Source organism: Entelurus aequoreus, linkage group LG02 (assembly GCF_033978785.1).
Source record: "Entelurus aequoreus isolate RoL-2023_Sb linkage group LG02, RoL_Eaeq_v1.1, whole genome shotgun sequence".
Classification (NCBI taxonomy): Eukaryota; Metazoa; Chordata; class Actinopteri; order Syngnathiformes; family Syngnathidae; genus Entelurus; species Entelurus aequoreus.
In genome coordinates this window covers 52367073-52384657 of record NC_084732.1, presented here as the reverse complement: position 1 = coordinate 52384657, position 17585 = coordinate 52367073, and the positions used below count along the sequence as shown (strand labels likewise).

At 39.7% G+C, this 17585-nt stretch overlaps 1 protein-coding gene across 2 annotated transcripts in view; it reads right to left on the bottom strand.

Annotated features, from left to right (window-relative positions):
* Nucleotides 1-15369, bottom strand: part of lmo1 (LIM domain only 1) — a 76476-nt gene extending 61107 nt beyond the window's left edge. The window contains exon 1 of one of the 2 annotated variants that reach the window (XM_062028953.1): nucleotides 14659-15369. In XM_062028953.1, coding sequence (XP_061884937.1) covers nucleotides 14659-14680 — 22 coding nt within the window. In that variant the 5' untranslated portion in view covers nucleotides 14681-15369. Of the gene's footprint in view, nucleotides 1-3356; nucleotides 3447-14658 lie in introns of those variants that run through there. The other variant, XM_062028950.1, reaches the window with a different exon arrangement.
* Nucleotides 15370-17585: the final 2216 nt, after the last annotated feature.

Genomic DNA, 17585 nt, shown 5'->3' with positions numbered 1-17585 from the left:
TGATAGGATCTGATTTCCAAAAACATGTTCTGATAGTGTTTTATCATGGAAATAGAGTCTTTTGTTGGGGGCAGGTGATCAAAAGAAAAATAATTCAGAGAAAAAAAAGAACCTTGATCTGTGACGTCATCAGCGCGAAGCCGGGCTGTGTGTTGCTTGCTTCCGCCCGGAGGGGGAGGAGCTTGTGAGAATGATGCGTCATGCCGGCTCGGAGAAGCCTCTCCTGACGGCTTTTGCTTTTGCCGGCGCTTCCGGCGCTGGGGCGACGCAACAACGTCGTCGGGCCACACGGAGCTTATTGGGATAAATTTTCCGCTTGGACTCCACATCGAGTCGTGATCCGCCATGGCTCCTAACGCCTCCCACTTTACTTCCTCCATCGATTGCTAATCGTTTGCGGGATAACTTTTTGCTGGCGACATTCTGTCACGACGAGGACTATGGCGACGCAAATTATTGCATGGATTGCTTTCCCGGAATGCAAACAAACTTGACTGAACATGGCTTGCAGGTAAAGACATGATTTATTTTAACACTAACAAAAGAACAAACAAAAAGCACGCTCAAAGCGGAGAACAAACTTGGCTAAGAAACAAAAACTAGCACAAAGGCAAAACTATGGACATGAAACATATAAGCACTTACTGTGACAAGAACTGTGGCATGGACTATGATATCAAAGAGTAGCATGGGTCGCGGAGGTAATGTCGCCAGGCCGACTGCCTGGCAACTACAAGCTTAAATACTACAGACATGATTAGCACAGGTGCATGTGTCCAAATGAGCAACAGGTGAAACTAATGGGTAACCATGGAAACAAAACAAGGGAGTGAAAAAGCAGGAACTAAGTGACCAAAAACCAAACAGCACATGGCCAAACAAAAACATGATCACAGACATGACAGTTTCCCCTGCGATCCTCGACCACGGTCTGGGAGCCGACAAGCAGCAAAGGTGTAACATGAAGTTTCTTGGTGCCTGGTGAGGCTGGATCTTTGAAAATCAGTGCACCAGGTCGTAAAGGTGTTCTTTTTCTTAGCCCGTTTACATGGAGTGCGAAACATCTTTCCATATTCATAAGTGAGCCATTTGCTTCGCTTCTTCGGTTTATTGCTCGCCAGGACGAAAACAATAACACGCGGGAGTCCTAATACCGGAAATGCAGTATTTGTAATCGATAAAACTTTTGGGGAATCAAAATTTAAGATATTGTACCAAAAAGTTCAGTACTTTGATGTCGATCTATAAAAACGCAAAACACAGGCACGTAAATTTGCCCCGGCAAATATAAACAAAACACTGTTTTGACACGGAGAAGGCAGAGTCGGTAAAAAAAAAATAAAAAATCTGCGTCCGGACTTCTGAAAATGCGCATATCCTTTCTGATTTCAATGCGTAAAAAGACACAAAAAGTGTGTTAACGCCAACTCTGAAACCATTTGAGAAATCCGACTAAAGTTAAAGTTAAAGTTAAAAGTTAAAGTTAAAGTACCAATGATTGTCACACACACACTAGGTGTGGTGAAATGTGTCCTCTGCATTTGACCCATCTCCTTGTTCACCCCCTGGGAGGTGAGGGGAGTAGTGGGCAGCAGCGGTGCCGCGCCCGGGAATCATTTTGGTGATTTAACCCCCAATTCCAACCCTTGATGCTGAGTGCCAAGCAGGGAGGTAATGGGTCCCATTTTTATAGTCTTTGGTATGACTCGGCCGGGGTTTGAACTCACAACCTACCGATCTCAGGGCGGACACTCTAACCACTAGGCCACTGAGTAGGTAACCACTAGGCCACTATATTTACTGCATGTAAATATAGTTACTGTCTCTGAAAACTGACCATAATAATAACCATGTCTAAGAAGAGCAGACACACCACTAAGTACACCTGCACAGTTCAACATATCCAAAATTCAGCTTTAAAAAAATAACAATGCTTTTTTTGTCAAATTCATGCTTCTACAGAGTAAACAATAACACATGTTGGATGGATGGATTGTCATTCCTCTATCAGTCATATAACATGCCAACAATGACATATTCATCATCAATTTTGGCATATTTATTACATATTGCCAATTAAACTCAGTATGTTTCCATCAGAGGTGGGAAAAATTATCGATTTTTGTTGCATCACGATTGGAATGTAAACAATTCTGAATCGATGGACATATTTCCAAATAGCTGTTATTTGTTAATGTTAAATAGAGTAATACAGACTGTTCTAAAATGCAGATCTAATGCAAACACACAGAGGGAGAATGAGAAGATAAGCTATTCAAGCCATGGCAATAAGCAAGTAGTGAAACAACAAAATAATAAGTGCTTTGTACACTTCAACAAACTGGAACTGTGTTATTAGCAAGTAGATTCATAAGTCAGCAAAGACAATAACACTGTCAGCCATATATATGAATGGGTAGATAGTACATAAAACACACCTCTTTGAGCTGCCAGTTTGACTGTATAATATTTGCAAATATCAATATACAATATAGTTATATATATTTTTTTATTTTTAAAGATGCATAATTAATGCATTTATTTTCAATCATAGCCCCTGAATCATAATCAAATCATGAGGTCCCCAAAGATTCCCATCCCAGGTTTCAATGCACTAAATTAAAAAAAAAATGATTTTCCTATTTTGACATGTATACGTGAAATACCAGTTTCCAAGCTCATCTCCAAAGCGACTTTTGGCCATATGTTATTTGCCTCTCGTACCCTAGGAGGTGATTGTGGTCAGTTCAGCTTGTTTAGCTGTAAAAAGACGACAATGCTAAATACTAATAAGATAGAGCTAGTAGCTGTCAAGCGCTCTATCTAACAGATAACTTACCACTGCTTTTTGGTGTAGTTGGCAATGTGTTAATGTGTTTAAATGCCACTTGTGGTTATTATGATCATCAGAAACATAAACAAGAAAAAGCTATTTTGGTGACTACTTTGACTATTTACTATTAATACAAACTACGCAGTGAATTACTTTTAAATAGGAATTTACTTGTCTATGATGCTTAACTTGTTGAATTTGGATGTTTAATTCTTTCATCACTGAACAACAATGTTGTTGTGAATGATCTGAATGAACGAGATTGACGCTGTCTTGAAGTCAAGTGATCTAACGCTATTTAATTATTGTTGCCTTGACTAACAAATACACATGTATTATTTTTACTCTGCATCAGCTACATTGTGTCAAAACACGGCGGTTTAGAGGTTTCTCTCCATCAGGATGACCTTGCGTCAGGTCACGTATTTAAAAAAACATTGTGACACTTATTAAAGTAGGGTATTATCATACACTGAAAAATATTGACTTATTGCAGGTTGTATATATTTTTTGTTTGCGATACCTGGGCTCGGGATCTTTCCGTGTGGAGTTTGCATGTTCTTCCCGTAACTGCGTGGTTTCCCTGCGGGTACTCCGGCTTCCTCCCACCTCCAAAGACATGCACCTGTGGATAGTTTGATTGGTAACACTAAATTGGTCATAGTGTGTAAATGTGTATCTGAATGTTGTCTGTCTATCTGTGTTGGCCCTAGGATGAGGTGGCAACTTGTCCAGGGTGTACGACGCCTTCTGCCCGAATGCTCCAGCACCCCCGCGACCCCGAGAGGGACAAGTGGTACAAAATGGATGGATGGATGCTTGGTGGTATCCTGTGGATATTGTAGTAAAGAGGGGCATGTTGGTCCTCCATGGAGATTGGCACACTAATAAGAGAGAACTGGTTTCCAATCGTATAATCAAGGTGTGTTGATTCTATCTTTATTAAACCAAACTTAACCAGATTAAGGTGTTTACATGTGGAATAAAAAGCTTATTTTGAGCCAAATCTTTTTAGGAATTAGAATAATTTAGTGCAAGAAAACATACTGTTTGTCTCGCTACCGTAGGTTGAGCAACTACAGTGTAATTTCACTTATAGTTACTAGTAGTAGTAATTGTGCTTTAGTTACAAATTGCATAAGAAAACAACAGAATGATGAGATTCATCTTCTTAAATCCCCCAATAAAGGATATCCTTAAAGGCCTACTGAAATGAATTTTTTTTATTTAAACGGGAATAGCAGATCCATTCTATGTGTCATACTTGATCATTTTGCGATATTGCCATATTTTTGCTGAAAGGATTTAGTAGAGAAAATCGACGATAAAGTTCGCAACTTTTGCTCGCTGATAAAAAAAGCCTTGCCTGTACCGGAAGTAGCGTGACGTCACAAGCGGTAGTGCTGCTCACAATTCCCCGTTGTTTACAATGGAGCGAGAGAGATTCGGACCGAGAAAGTGACGATTACCCCATTAATTTGAGCGAGGATGAAAGATTCGTAGATGAGGAACGTTACAGTGAAGGACTTGAGAGGCAGTGATGGACGTATCTTTTTTCGCTCTGACCGTAACTTAGGTACAAGCTGGCTCATTGGATTCCACACTCTCTCCTTTTTCTATTGTGTATCACAGATTTGTATTTTAAACCATCTCAGATACTATATCCTCTTGAAAATGAGAGTCGAGAACGCGAAATGGACATTCACAGTGACTGAACATGTAAATACACGATTAATAATTCAGCTTTGCGAAGCTAAAAAAAAATAGAAGCTAACCTAGCTACGTAGCCAACGTGATAGCAGCAGTCTCAAATGCAGATAGAAACTAAATTTAAAAAAAACCTGACTGGATGGATGGACAGAAGATCAATAATACTATTAAACCATGAACATGTAAATACACGATTAATAATATTCCGCTTGGCGAAGCTAAAAAAACAGAAGCTAACCTAGCTGCGTAGCCAACGCGATAGCGTCAGTCTCAAATGCAGATAGAAACTAAATAAAAAAAAACCCTGACTGGATGGATAGACAGAAGATCAATAATACTATTAAACCATGAACATGTAAATACACGATTAATAATATTCCGCTTGGCAAAGCTAAAAAAGCAGAAGCTAACCTAGCTGCGTAGCCAACGCGATAGCATAGCAGTCTCAAATGCAGATATAAACTAAATTTTAAAAAAACCCAGACTGGATGGATAGACAGAAGATGAATAATACTATTAAACCATGAACATGTAAATACACGATTAATAATATTCCGCTTGGCGAAGCTAAAAAAACAGAAGCTAACCTAGCTGCGTAGCTAACTTAGATGCGGCGGCGGGCGTTGTACGCTTTTGACGACACCCCGGCCGCCATCAGAGTCGGCAAGAAACATATATTTCCCCAAAGTTACGTACGTCACATGCACATATCGACACGCACGTACGGGCAAGCGATCAAATGTTTGGAAGCCAAAGCTAGACTCACCGTAGTGCGTGTGTTATCCTGCTCAAAACACAACACAACCTCCTGGTGTTGGTGTTGCTGTAGTCCGCCGCTCCACCGATCGCACCTACAACTTTCTTATTTGCAGTCTCCATTGTCCATTAAACAAATTGCTCAATCGCTTTATTAACAAGCGGTAACTGGTTGTAGTTCAAAAAGTAACACACACACATACACGAGCTGCTGTTAGCCAAAAGTCACGCTCACACACACTCAAGTTCTCCGCCAACTCACTCGCGCATGCGCGTTCCCCAAACCCTTGAAGACACAGTACACTAATGCAAATATCACAGATATTACAGTATTGTACTTAGCCGCTAAGACACCGATCGATCCCACCTACAACGTTCTTCTTTGCAGTCTCCATTGTTCATTAAACAAATTGCAAAAGATTCACCAACACAGATGTCCAGAATACTGTGGAATTTTGTCGAAGAAAACAAGAGGCTTTTCTATCGGGTCCGATGGGGTCCAACCACTTCCGTTGCTTTTGTGACGTCACGCGCACAAATCATATCCAAAGGAGTTTTTCAACCGGAAGTGTGGCGGGAATTTTAAAATTGCACTTTATAAGTTAACCCGGCCGTATTGGCATGTGTTGCAATGTTAAGATTTCATCATTGATATATAAACTATCAGACTGCGTGGTTGGTAGTAGTGGGTTTCAGTAGGCCTTTAAAATATGCACCAGTACCTAAACATGTGACTAGAGGTTTATTTTCCCTCACATTGTAATTAATTTAATCTAAACACCAAATTGAATGACATGAATGATGGTATGAATCCAATCAAAACATTTTAACCAAATACAATGTATGAATGGAGTGGAGGGGGTCTAAATTCCTTCATTTAGAGAAGATTCCAATGGGAATATGTGTTCTTTGTGGTCATTTGCATACAAATTTGCTGTAGCAAATATGATGTGTTTAGCTCTGATTAAATCAGCAACTTCAATATCCAAACCCTGGTGGACCAGCTTTGACATAGTCAGAACTACCATCTTAATCACAGTTTTTAATTAGATGTTTGAGATTTGATTTAGTGAAGGTCATCCTATGAGAGATTAGTTCTCAGCATGTTTGCTTTTATTTGAGCGAAGACACCCCGGGGTTTTGTATTTACCAAGAAGATAGCTGTATAATTTGATAAAAGAAGGATGCCAGAGTTTTCATCGCTTTAATTCTTGTTAGAAATCATCTATAAAGTGACTCCCCACTGTGTCGTTCTTGATTTGAATACATTTAAATGCCATTTTGTTTGTCAAAAGGCTAACTTGTCAAGATCATTGGAGGTTGGGATTGAACAAGAAAGAGAGTTTAGGGTGAGTGTGCATCAATACCGAATAACAGCATGTTGTGTTTACTTAAAACAAGACTATACAATAAGGGCAATAAAAAAATCCCTTGAAAAATCAGTTACGAATGAGCGGTGTTGGGAAAATTACTTTCAAGAGTAATTATTTACAGTACAGTTACTTTCCCAAAGTAATTAAATTAAAAACGAAAATACTCTAATTAATGTAATGAGTTATAAGGGTACCTTCAAAATAGGGGGGTTCCGTCATTTAGCTGGGTGTCCCCAGCTAAATGACGGATAGTTAATAGTAATGGACCGTTACTGGTACACTCTCAGTTACATTAACATCGATATTATACATGTGGGCCCATAGATAGAAATGACGTTAAATGTAGCAAGCTAATTTTGCCGTGTAGCTTGTACGTGGACCCCGACTTAAACAAGTTGAAAAACTTATTCGGGTGTTACCATTTAGTGGTCAATTGTACGGAATATGTACTGTACTATGCAATCTACTAATAAAAGTTTCAATCAATCAAAAAGTGTAGCTTGCTACAATTTTTTGGGGATAGCTTCCCCTGTAGCTTAGCTGCATTTAATCGAGAGCAACTTGAAGCTTAGCTTACTACATTTTCCAGGTAGCTTGCCTATCACTGTACATTACACAGTTACTGTTGCTGCTAGCAGACTCTCTCAGCGGTTGGGACCAAAAATAATTCAAGTATCAGTCAGGAGGGATGTTTTTTTTTTTAATGATTAGCTTTGAAAAGCGTTCATCGGCATTGGCGATCATGTACTTTTTCAGAGAAATTGGCCAAAACTAACCGGTGGGCGATCGATTGCAACTTTGCTTCTTCAAATATTTGGCATTTGCGATTGAGACATGTTTCATGACATTAGAGTGCATAATTAGATTTAATTAATTGAAATGTATGCCTTGGTTGTGTGCCAGGGTTAGCACTCTGCGCGAGTGACTTTGCTCCTGCATTGGCAGCTGTGTCTCTCCTTGACCACTAGCAGAGCATTACAATAATAACATGCCACATTTCACTGCAAGTTACTGTAATGACGTTGTAATGTGAGAATTAGTCATTAATTAGATTGTCCGTTAGTAGAAAACGTTAATACTGTTAGGAACGCCGTCATTCCTTACACTGCTAAGGACAGAGAAAAACATGTTGTTTGGTATGCTACATCAGTACATCACTTCACTTTATTACGTAATAAATACACATAAATATCAAGACACATTTCCTAAACACATAATTAATTAAAGTATTCCCAAAAATATATCTTTTAAAATGTGTTGGTGAGATAATCCATCTATCAGGTGTGGCAGATCAAGATGCTGATTAGACATCATGATTATTGCACAGGTGTGCCTTATAGGAGACTGTTCCAAAATGTGCAGTTTTACTGGAAAACGGCATGGTAAAAAGCAGTCAGTGTCTGGTGTGACCAAATAAGAGGTGCTCACTAACACAGAATTAAATAGATTTGTCAATAATATTTGAGAGAACTTGGCCTTTTGTGTTCAAATAATATATTTTGGGTCTTTGAGTTCTGATGCAAAAGGGGAAAGTTGCGTTTATATTTTTGTTGAGTGTAAATATGTTGTTAAAAAATGCCACAAAAAGCCAAGTGACATAAGAGTTGGGAAGTGAAAACATATTTGAAATCTAACAACCCTTCTTGAGGCAAGGATGAACGGTCTGAATAGGGCTGCAGCTATTGATTATTTTAGTAATTGATTAATCTATTGATTAATGGAACTAGTTTGTTCGAGTAATCGGATAAAAGACACTTTATATCCTCAATGTGTATGTTAGGTAAAATACTTTAAATAAACAAAAAAAATATGTTTGCCAAAACCTTTATTTTTTCCTAATAAATGCACATCATTAAAATTTAAATTGCACTTTTAACATGTGTGCAATAATAAAAATTACAAAAAAAAAAAATCTTCTGTCTGCAGCCACACAGATCACGGCACCCACAAAATACTGCTCTCCTGTGCGCTGTATTGCAGCAGCCGTGCATAAACTATGTTCGCGTATTTAAAGTTTTGGGCAGTTTTAATAATTACACTCATCAAACTCTCCAAACCTAAAGAAACTTAAAGTGTTTACAAAGTACAATGAAGAAGAACCATGATAAACATTCTGAATTTATATCATCCATCCATTCATTTTCAAAATAATCTTATTCATCTCACTATATGAAATATAACTTACTTCACTGAGTATTATTTATTAATTTATTTTTATTGTGATTACTTATGGAGTATATTGTGAATAAATTTAGAATGGGAAGTGAACAAAAGTTTTAGCAACTGTTATGTAAAAGAAAAGGGGTAGGATTAAATAAGCTCTGCTTCTTCCTAATCCTTTTCGAACATTTTGAAAAAAGACACTGGAAATTGTGATGTATCATGTTGTATGCTTGCATGTTTGAAATAAACTCAAACTCAAACTCATAAAATGATTATTCGAAGCAACAGAATATTAACTGAAACCTTATTCTAATTGAATTAATCGTTACAGCCAGAGTTCTGAACTCCTGTTTCCATGGCAGTGTTGCATTGTGTTCTGGTTGCACTGCATCCCTGCCTCAATTGCTTTAGAAAAAATGAATCAACAGTCAGTCAATCATTTACACACAATTCGGAACAATTAATTCATTACTATGCCTATCCCTACTATGAATATTTTATTTTCCCACCATTGGTACTATAAAAGCATGATAGATCACACCTTTTAGGTTATTTTTGAAAAACATCAGCTAAACGCAGTTTATAATTGTGATTATGGATATGTAACGAATCCGCTACTTTTTTGGCACCGTCTGAATGCCGATTTACGTTAAATTCAACGGTGCCATGTCACACCCGGTTGCCAACTCAGCCGGCTCTTCGGCACTTGCTGCTTACTTCAACAGCACTGAGAGCGGAATAAGCTAAACTATGTCGAGGTCATGGAAATAAAGTGTCTACATCCAAGATGTGCGTTACAATCAAACAGCTGGTGTGTAATACATTATTAACACTTTTTATGGCGCAACAAAAGATTTCATTCAGCTAATATTGAACTGACTAGCTAACACACCACACCTGCCATCCAACGTCTTGGACTTGCAACTACAATTACAACTTACTGTCATACTGTACTTGCAAATGGGACTCAGAAATGTGATAACAAGACAGGATATTGTACAACAACTGGACAGCAGTTATAATAAGCTTGTTTTTTTTAATGTTGCAATAAAAAAACAGATTTTATTATTAAAAACTATTAATCTCAATTAACACACACAAAAGCACCAACATTTAGTACTGTTAAGTACTGGCATTGAATCCCAGGTACCAAGAATTGGAATTGTATCAGTTCTAATGTTAACAGTACCCAACCCTACTTGTGATACACCTAGAAATTGTAAGCTACTGTAATATGACACACGAGCACAGATTATCCCTGTCAAACAAAATTACCCAGCTCTGTTTTCAATGAAACCAATCTACAGTATATCAAATAATTGTGAGTAAGCAATGTGCTTTTTAATTAATGAAACTCAATATATCTATATTTTCTTCTCACTGGTGTGTCCTTTCCTTTTTTCAAGGCACTAGAATGAAAAGGGATACTTTACCAGACTGTGTACAGTATACACGTAAGCAGTACTACAGGATGTAAACAAGTCATAGCAGAGAATGCGTAACAGGCAAACAAGAAGTTGCCTTTATATACGTATGTGTGTGTGTGTGTGTGTGTGTGTGTGTGTGTGTGTATCAATACAACAATAATTATTTCCCATGCCAACAGCAGCTGGCAGACATTGTATGGGAAATAATCCATACTGAAGCTCTACCTGATATTGATAAAAAACATGATTTTTTTGTAACTAACAATGGATGGCTCATACCTTTTCATTGGGGGATTTTCTGCAAGTTTGCTGCTTGAGCAACATTGACATTCCTCCTGATCATGTCTGTGTTTGCTTCAGATCAAGCTGCTGTACACCTGGCACCGACAACACGGTTTAATTGTACTTTAAAATAAGTAACCACTCATCTTCCTTTGTCAACAAAGACAGTTTGTTACCTCTGACAACTACATACTCAGTGAAATATTGCACAACTGCGGGAAGATTAAGCAAAGACTAGCTTGAAACTTTGTGGTGGAATGCAGCGGTGTCAAAGTGGGGTGGGGTTGGTAAGTGGGAATGTTGTTGGGTTTTTTTCTGCCATTTAAATATGTGATGTATAAAAATATGTCATACATGTTAAGATACAATTAATATAGCTGTGAAAGTTTAATATTAAGGTTGCTTGAATCAAATTAAGAATGTATAAGACTATATAGAACACCACCTGCCAAAAACGCAAAATGGTTAATTTCACCTGGATAGCAGCATACCTAGCTTTGAACGCTTCACTCACCACAGACGTCATAACGTTAACAAAGCTCACCTTTAAATTCTGGCATTTAATAAAAAGTTTAAATATAACAGATCTATGTGTGGCAACATAGGGAAAGTTATGTACAAGTTTCACTTTTGCATCTTATTGCCCATAACTGTGGTGCGCTAAAGGACCCTCCATCGAATAATTTGGTGATACTTGGTGATATTTGGTGGTATATGTGACATGGGCCAAGAAAAAAAAAACATTGTATTTGGGAGTACATCTGTTTTTCTGTCTTTTCGGTGTGAAAACTCCTATCCACGGAAGACCTTATACCGTATGTATTTTCTTCCTAAGTTGTTCGGCATTTGCAAAACTCTCTTTAATGTTAATCACCGCTACCTAGAGGACTGCAGAGGAATGTTACTGACGGGAACTTGCATTTTCAGTTTTAGTAACTGCAGGAAAGTTATAGAATTGACTCTTCTGCATACTCTATTATTTTGCTTGAGTACCGTACACACAAGCCCTACCACTATCTTAAAGAATGAGTGTCCTTGTTTAATCTTGCACTTGTCAAACCACAGAAGGCTCCTGCTGAAACTGTTGCAACTCTCAATCAAAGCGCTAGTGTAATAAAAACAGTAGACAGTGACAAAATGAATTGTAGCGGTTGGACAAAACAGAAGGTTGAACAATGGCCGCTGATGGCCTCCCAGATATCATGTGTCCTTCGCTACACATGGAGGACAGCAAGCGTAACTAACATGGAACCTGAGGCAATAATAAACTGGATGTTCTTGCTGCTCAAGAGTGCATAATTGAGTTTTAGCACCTCACTGATGACTGAAGCCGGGCGGGCGGACGCACTCACTAACACGTGTCTCAATTGAGTCTTCATCTAAGATTGTGGGGAATGATACCCATCTCACGCACTTCAAGATGAGAAACAATCAGAAGTGATGGTGATGAAGAGGTTTAATGGTGACAGAGGAAATTATACATTGTGAGAAGTGAGCAGATTTAAACACATAGCACTCCAAAAGGGGTGCATGTGTCATTCCCTACCCAGTTGACAGGACTAATGTCAGTGGCAGTCAAAACACTGAGCATGGACATGCTAAGCTTGTGCACAAAAGGTTCATAATGACATCTGCTGTGCATCAGAGACGTATTCTCTTCATATCTATAGCACACAGAACACTAAAGAGTTAATGCAAAATGTGAGAGTATTAAAAACTCTCTGCGACTTCTTTGTAATATTGTTCAGGTCCCAGAGCTCACAAACCTGATGCAATTTCAATATTTGAAATGGGCAAGTTTAATTTTGAAGTAAGAGCAAACCAATAAGCTGAGAAAATAGCAAACACCGGAGAGCAAATTACATTCCAGTGGAAAAGTGAAAAGACTTAAGGAACATATAAAAGTAATCTCCAACTGGAAATTAGAAATCAACCCCGAGAAACCAAATAACCGAGAAGAAATATTACTGTCCACTTTCTGAATCAATATAACATCGCTACAAGACAGTATTACCATGGTAACACCGGTAAAGAATGAAGCAATTCTTATTATTTCAAAATAAAAATGTGAGCCCGGAGCCCAAGGTTTATTGCGGCAGCTGACAGATCACCGGCCTGTGTTCATCTGAAGGATTGCTTTTCAATCACACACTTTATGAGTGTACACATTTTCCTGGACAGTGTGATAAGGGAGCCGTAAATTAACTATAGCGCGAGGGAACCAGAAACCTATCAGTTGCTGGAGGATTTGGCTTCTGCTTAAGGTCAGTGTACAGTTAATGTGCAGCGCTGACAGAGTGGCTGCATATTTATTTACACGTGTATATTAGTTTTTTTGATGTTCCCCTGTATATTAGGCAGTTTTATGAAGGATTTGTCATTTTTACATGCGCTGAGCAAAATGTAATCTTTGCATTTAGCAGCAGTCAACACATTGGTTTCATGCCTTGCTTAAAGGCACCTCGGCAGTGGTGGTCGAGGGAAGTCTTTGAATGCACTCATTGCTTTTCATAGAGCTTGTCTCCGACAGGAGAGGAAATAGAAGGGAATACTAATGTTACAATTAATTCTTGTCTTTAGGCAGGATTTTCCAAAGAGAATCTGACGCCGGCCAAAGAAGCGCGCTCTGCTGCGGTGCCAGCTTGACTTGGACTCTTTAGGAAACAAATACGAACACTTAAGATAAACGCACAAAAACACATATGAGTAATTGAGGAAGGGTTACAGAAAAGCCACCCAAAACGCCCCTCCTTCCATGTGCACACTTACCCTGAGCGGATGCATTAGGCGAGAAGGTTGAATTGACAAGCCTATAACTTTACAGCCAATAAACGTTAAGAGGCACCATAATGAGCGAGACCAGATCGGAGCAGTTCTGTTGCCAACCCGGACAAACTGCGGGAGGCGCTGGTCGAGTCCAGCAAATAAAGGGTGAAGCTTTTAGGCAATGAGCAGCAGGTGATCTCAGCTTTTCTGCAAGTCCTAATGCTCCTAAAAGCCACTCTCCCTGGTTCTGTAATTGGGCATCAGTAGTTAATGTAGTATTGACTGCATTACATGCTCTTGTGCATCCTTTCCCACTAATGCCATTTGCATCACCTTGCACATTTGCCGTATTGCTTAGCCAATAACTGTTAAAAGCAATCCGACTCATGAATCATATAAGGAACTTTTAGCCAGACAGACATTCAGAGCAGACAATTTACAGTTCAGTTAATTTGGGTACATTAGTGGCACAACACGGATGCAGCCAGAGAGGCCAATTTATGTCTTTGCCACAAACTCTATTGGTTTTTTTGATGCGTAAGTGAAAGGATGCACTGCTAAGAGATAGGAAATATCCATTTTCAAACATAAATAATGGACTCCAAATGCGTCCATTACTGAGAGAGGATAGAAAAAAGCCTTTATAAGCAGTACTTTGTGAAATGACACAAATTATAGTTCTATATCGATGGAGGCATCACAGCAGGTGGCCAGCAAAAAGGGAGACTCTTAAAAAGTGTCAGGAGAAAGAAAACTTAATTGGAGATGTCAAAGTGCTCTCGCTGCATGCATACGGTGTCTGCTACAATATTAAAAGCATGCCATATTAATGGATTTTAATGCATTCACACTACACTGAGCATGATTTAGACCCGAGGACCAGCATGTGATAAATGCACCGCACGTCTCCACGTCAGCTCGGATCCAAAATGGAACGTCATTAGAGGAGGCGAGTATGATTTAAATTTAAATTAATTAGATTGCCTCGCCCATTAACCCAAATACATTGGAATAGATAAGTAATGCAAGTGGGCCTATTTGGAATGGGAAAAGTGAGTCAGGGCTGCGCGGCGTTATCCATAATTTGCAATCAAGTTAAAAGCACTCTGCTGTCATGTGCCATCCCGGGGAGGATGTCAGAGGCTGACTGCCTCTTAACAACTTCACCCGGGCTAAAAAATTTAAAAAAAAAAAGCACTTAGGAGGAGACTTCTAGCTCTGCACACTGAGAGTAAATAAACAGTCTTTGTGCATCGGCGAGCACCTCAACTTCCGTGTGCAGGTGGAGACACAACACAAACTAAACAACATCTTTTTAGGTTTTAGATGTGAATGACATGCTACTCACCCTCCTCCTTGTCCAGCACCATGGTCCTGAGGAACGAGCTGGAGTCCTTCCCCGGCCGATCCGTCCTGGGCTCCAGCAGGCTGCGCGGCTCGGTCCGCTAGGAGCTTCTCGGCGGGAACGTCGTTCTTGTGCACGACGAAAAGCCTTGACGGTCTAAACAAGAACGGCAATTAGGATCGCTGCGCGGACTCTGCTGACTGGCGTGGTCTCCGCACTTGAATAAATGAGCCCGGAGCCGCTTTGAACGACTTCCATGCGAAATAAAAAAGAAGGCGGTGTAAATCTGGACTAAATGTGCCGCGGCGGTGCGCACTGGAGGCGGATCAAACGCGCACACGATCGCTCTTTCTCCCGGATGTTAACGCGCGTCCCCTCTCGCTCTCATTTGCTCCGAGACGACAACTACATTCAAACAAATCCAATTGCAAATGTGACAAAGTGCCGAGCTTTGCCTCTCTCTTGTCCGCGTCTGTGCGCGCCCCGCTCTGCTCTGCTCTGCGCAATAAATGCGCCGCGCACTCTTCTTCGCAGCGACCCAAGGATTCCCCTGTTAATTAAATCAATTCATTATGCTCAGATCTGATTAGCAGCCCTTCCCCCCTCTTTGAATCAATTATTCAATACACAAACATAATTGCTTGTGCCAGAGGTGTCTAAGTATTAGCTTATTTAACTCCAAGGACACTAATTACCCCTAGGGCAAGGGAACTTTTCTCATTAATTCTGACAAAACACAAAAGCACAGCTAAGGGAAAGAGAAAGTGCGCGCGTGATGGAGAGCGCGCACACGCGCGTAAGGTTGTATTGATGCCTGCGTGCACGAGCGCGTGTACGTCAAGCAGAGAGAGAGAAAGGGAGAGAGGCAGAGATGGTACACAATGAAATGCTTTCATTGTGCTCATCTTCTTACTTTTTCTAGCTGTACTTGATGGAAATAAAGTGTCTAATTGTGGTCTACTTAGCAGTTAATTAGCGTGCGGACAGTTCTATCATGCAAGCTGCACACATGCACACAACAGATGGGCTGCTTTTTTGATTAGTGCCTAGATAGGAGGTTCACTTTCAAATCTGGTAATATAATTGTTGCCTGTTATTGCCAAGATGAAAGTGTTGCTGTTGCATGGCGAGGCCTTAAATAGCAGCACTTTCACTTGCCCTGCAGAGACTGTTAACCAATTAATGGTGAGATCCAAGAAAGATTAGCCATTTAGGAGAGCAGGGAGGAATAGAGCGACAAGAATGTTAGTTTGTCAACAGCCAGCAGGCCTTCTATGGTGTGAGCTTGCTCAGTCTGTCCATGCCTTCTGTTACATTTTGCACCACATATTTTAAGCTGTATGCACATGATGAAAAGCTATACTGTCCACACAAAGAGCCTTTCCAAAAAAAAAGTACTGCAAACTTTTTCTCTTTGTTTTGGGGCCCTGTTGAATGCGCCTTGCAGCATTTTACTGGGCAGGGGACCATATTTGGTAACTTAAGTAGGTGACCCTGCATGGCTCACTCTGACACAGCAGCACAACAATAAAGCATGGGGACAAATTAGGACATCCTCTTTGTTTGTGTAAGCCGACTCTTCTACCCATGAATTGGTGTGTCGAGGGATGGGTACTGTTCACATTTGAATCGACGGTACTAATTCCTTTTACCTGCATGGGAATCTATTCAACAGTAACAATTTTTAGTACTTGTGTTTGTGTTCATGCGTTAATAAATGTTATTTTTGTAATGTAACATTTAACAGTGAGCTGACAATGCTAACTACTTTATCTCCCGAGTCTCATTTGTAAGTATCATATATTAAACTTTGCATGCAGTCATAGGCGCCGATCCCACGCATGCTCAGAAAAGTAGCGTCGGATTTACTGCCCATCCGAGCACCCACTGGCAGAAATGTAGATTGGCGCCTATGCATGCAGTTGCAATTCCAAAACGTTAGATGGCAGTAGTGTATAGACTACGGTGTGTTGCCGTAGCCAGGAAGAAGTCTTTGCTATTAGGCGGAATGTGCCCGTCTTTTATTTTGTTGAGCCCTAAGAAGTGTCAATTTACAAAACCTGCATTATCCGAACGTTTCGATTTACAAACCACAGACTATATAGAGATATTCTTTGTTGTATGAACCTTGTCTCAGTGTACAAACGTTTCATCCACCCATTGTGTGCCTGCAGCGTAGCCATTTTATGCCCACAGCACATCCATTGTGGCTTATCGATCTCTATCAGTAGAGCAGTGCTGCCGTTAGCTATTTGCTAATTTCTACTTTGTGTGCTTTATAATATTTTGACAGCATGTTTCTAGTTTTCTAGTTTCTAGTCCATAGAAAGTAATGGACAAGCGATGTGTGGTTTGAAACATTCAGGAAGTACCCACAGCATTGTCGACTCTGCCTCCTCCATCCTCGCCCTACCATTTATTTCAACTGAAGACCAAGACGATTCATCATTCACAATCCCTATGTAAGACAATAACACACATGCTTTTCTTACTTTTATTCATTCTAACTCGTAAATAAACAGCCTACCCTACGGCAGCTGTGGCTGAAAATGTAGCTCACTACCATCATAGTGTTAATGTGGAGTGAATGAATGATGGGTTGTCAGTTCTCTGTGAAGCATTTTGTGTCTAGAAAAGCGCAATATAAATCTAATATATTATTATTATTATTATTATTATTATTATTATTATTATTATTATTATTATTATTAATATTGTTTTCAAAAGTCATATAAAATTGGAGTCAATTGGAGTCGCTCTATTCTGCCTATAAAGCGCTCTAAAAACATCCAAACTGTTGTATGCTGGCATGTTGTGAATTGTTTTGCAATTCCAAAGGATGCAGAGGACCTCAGGCAGCTTGCAGGTAAGGTAAATCTTAACTTGAACTTCATCACAAAGGGCGAAAACTCACAACTTGAATACTAGCC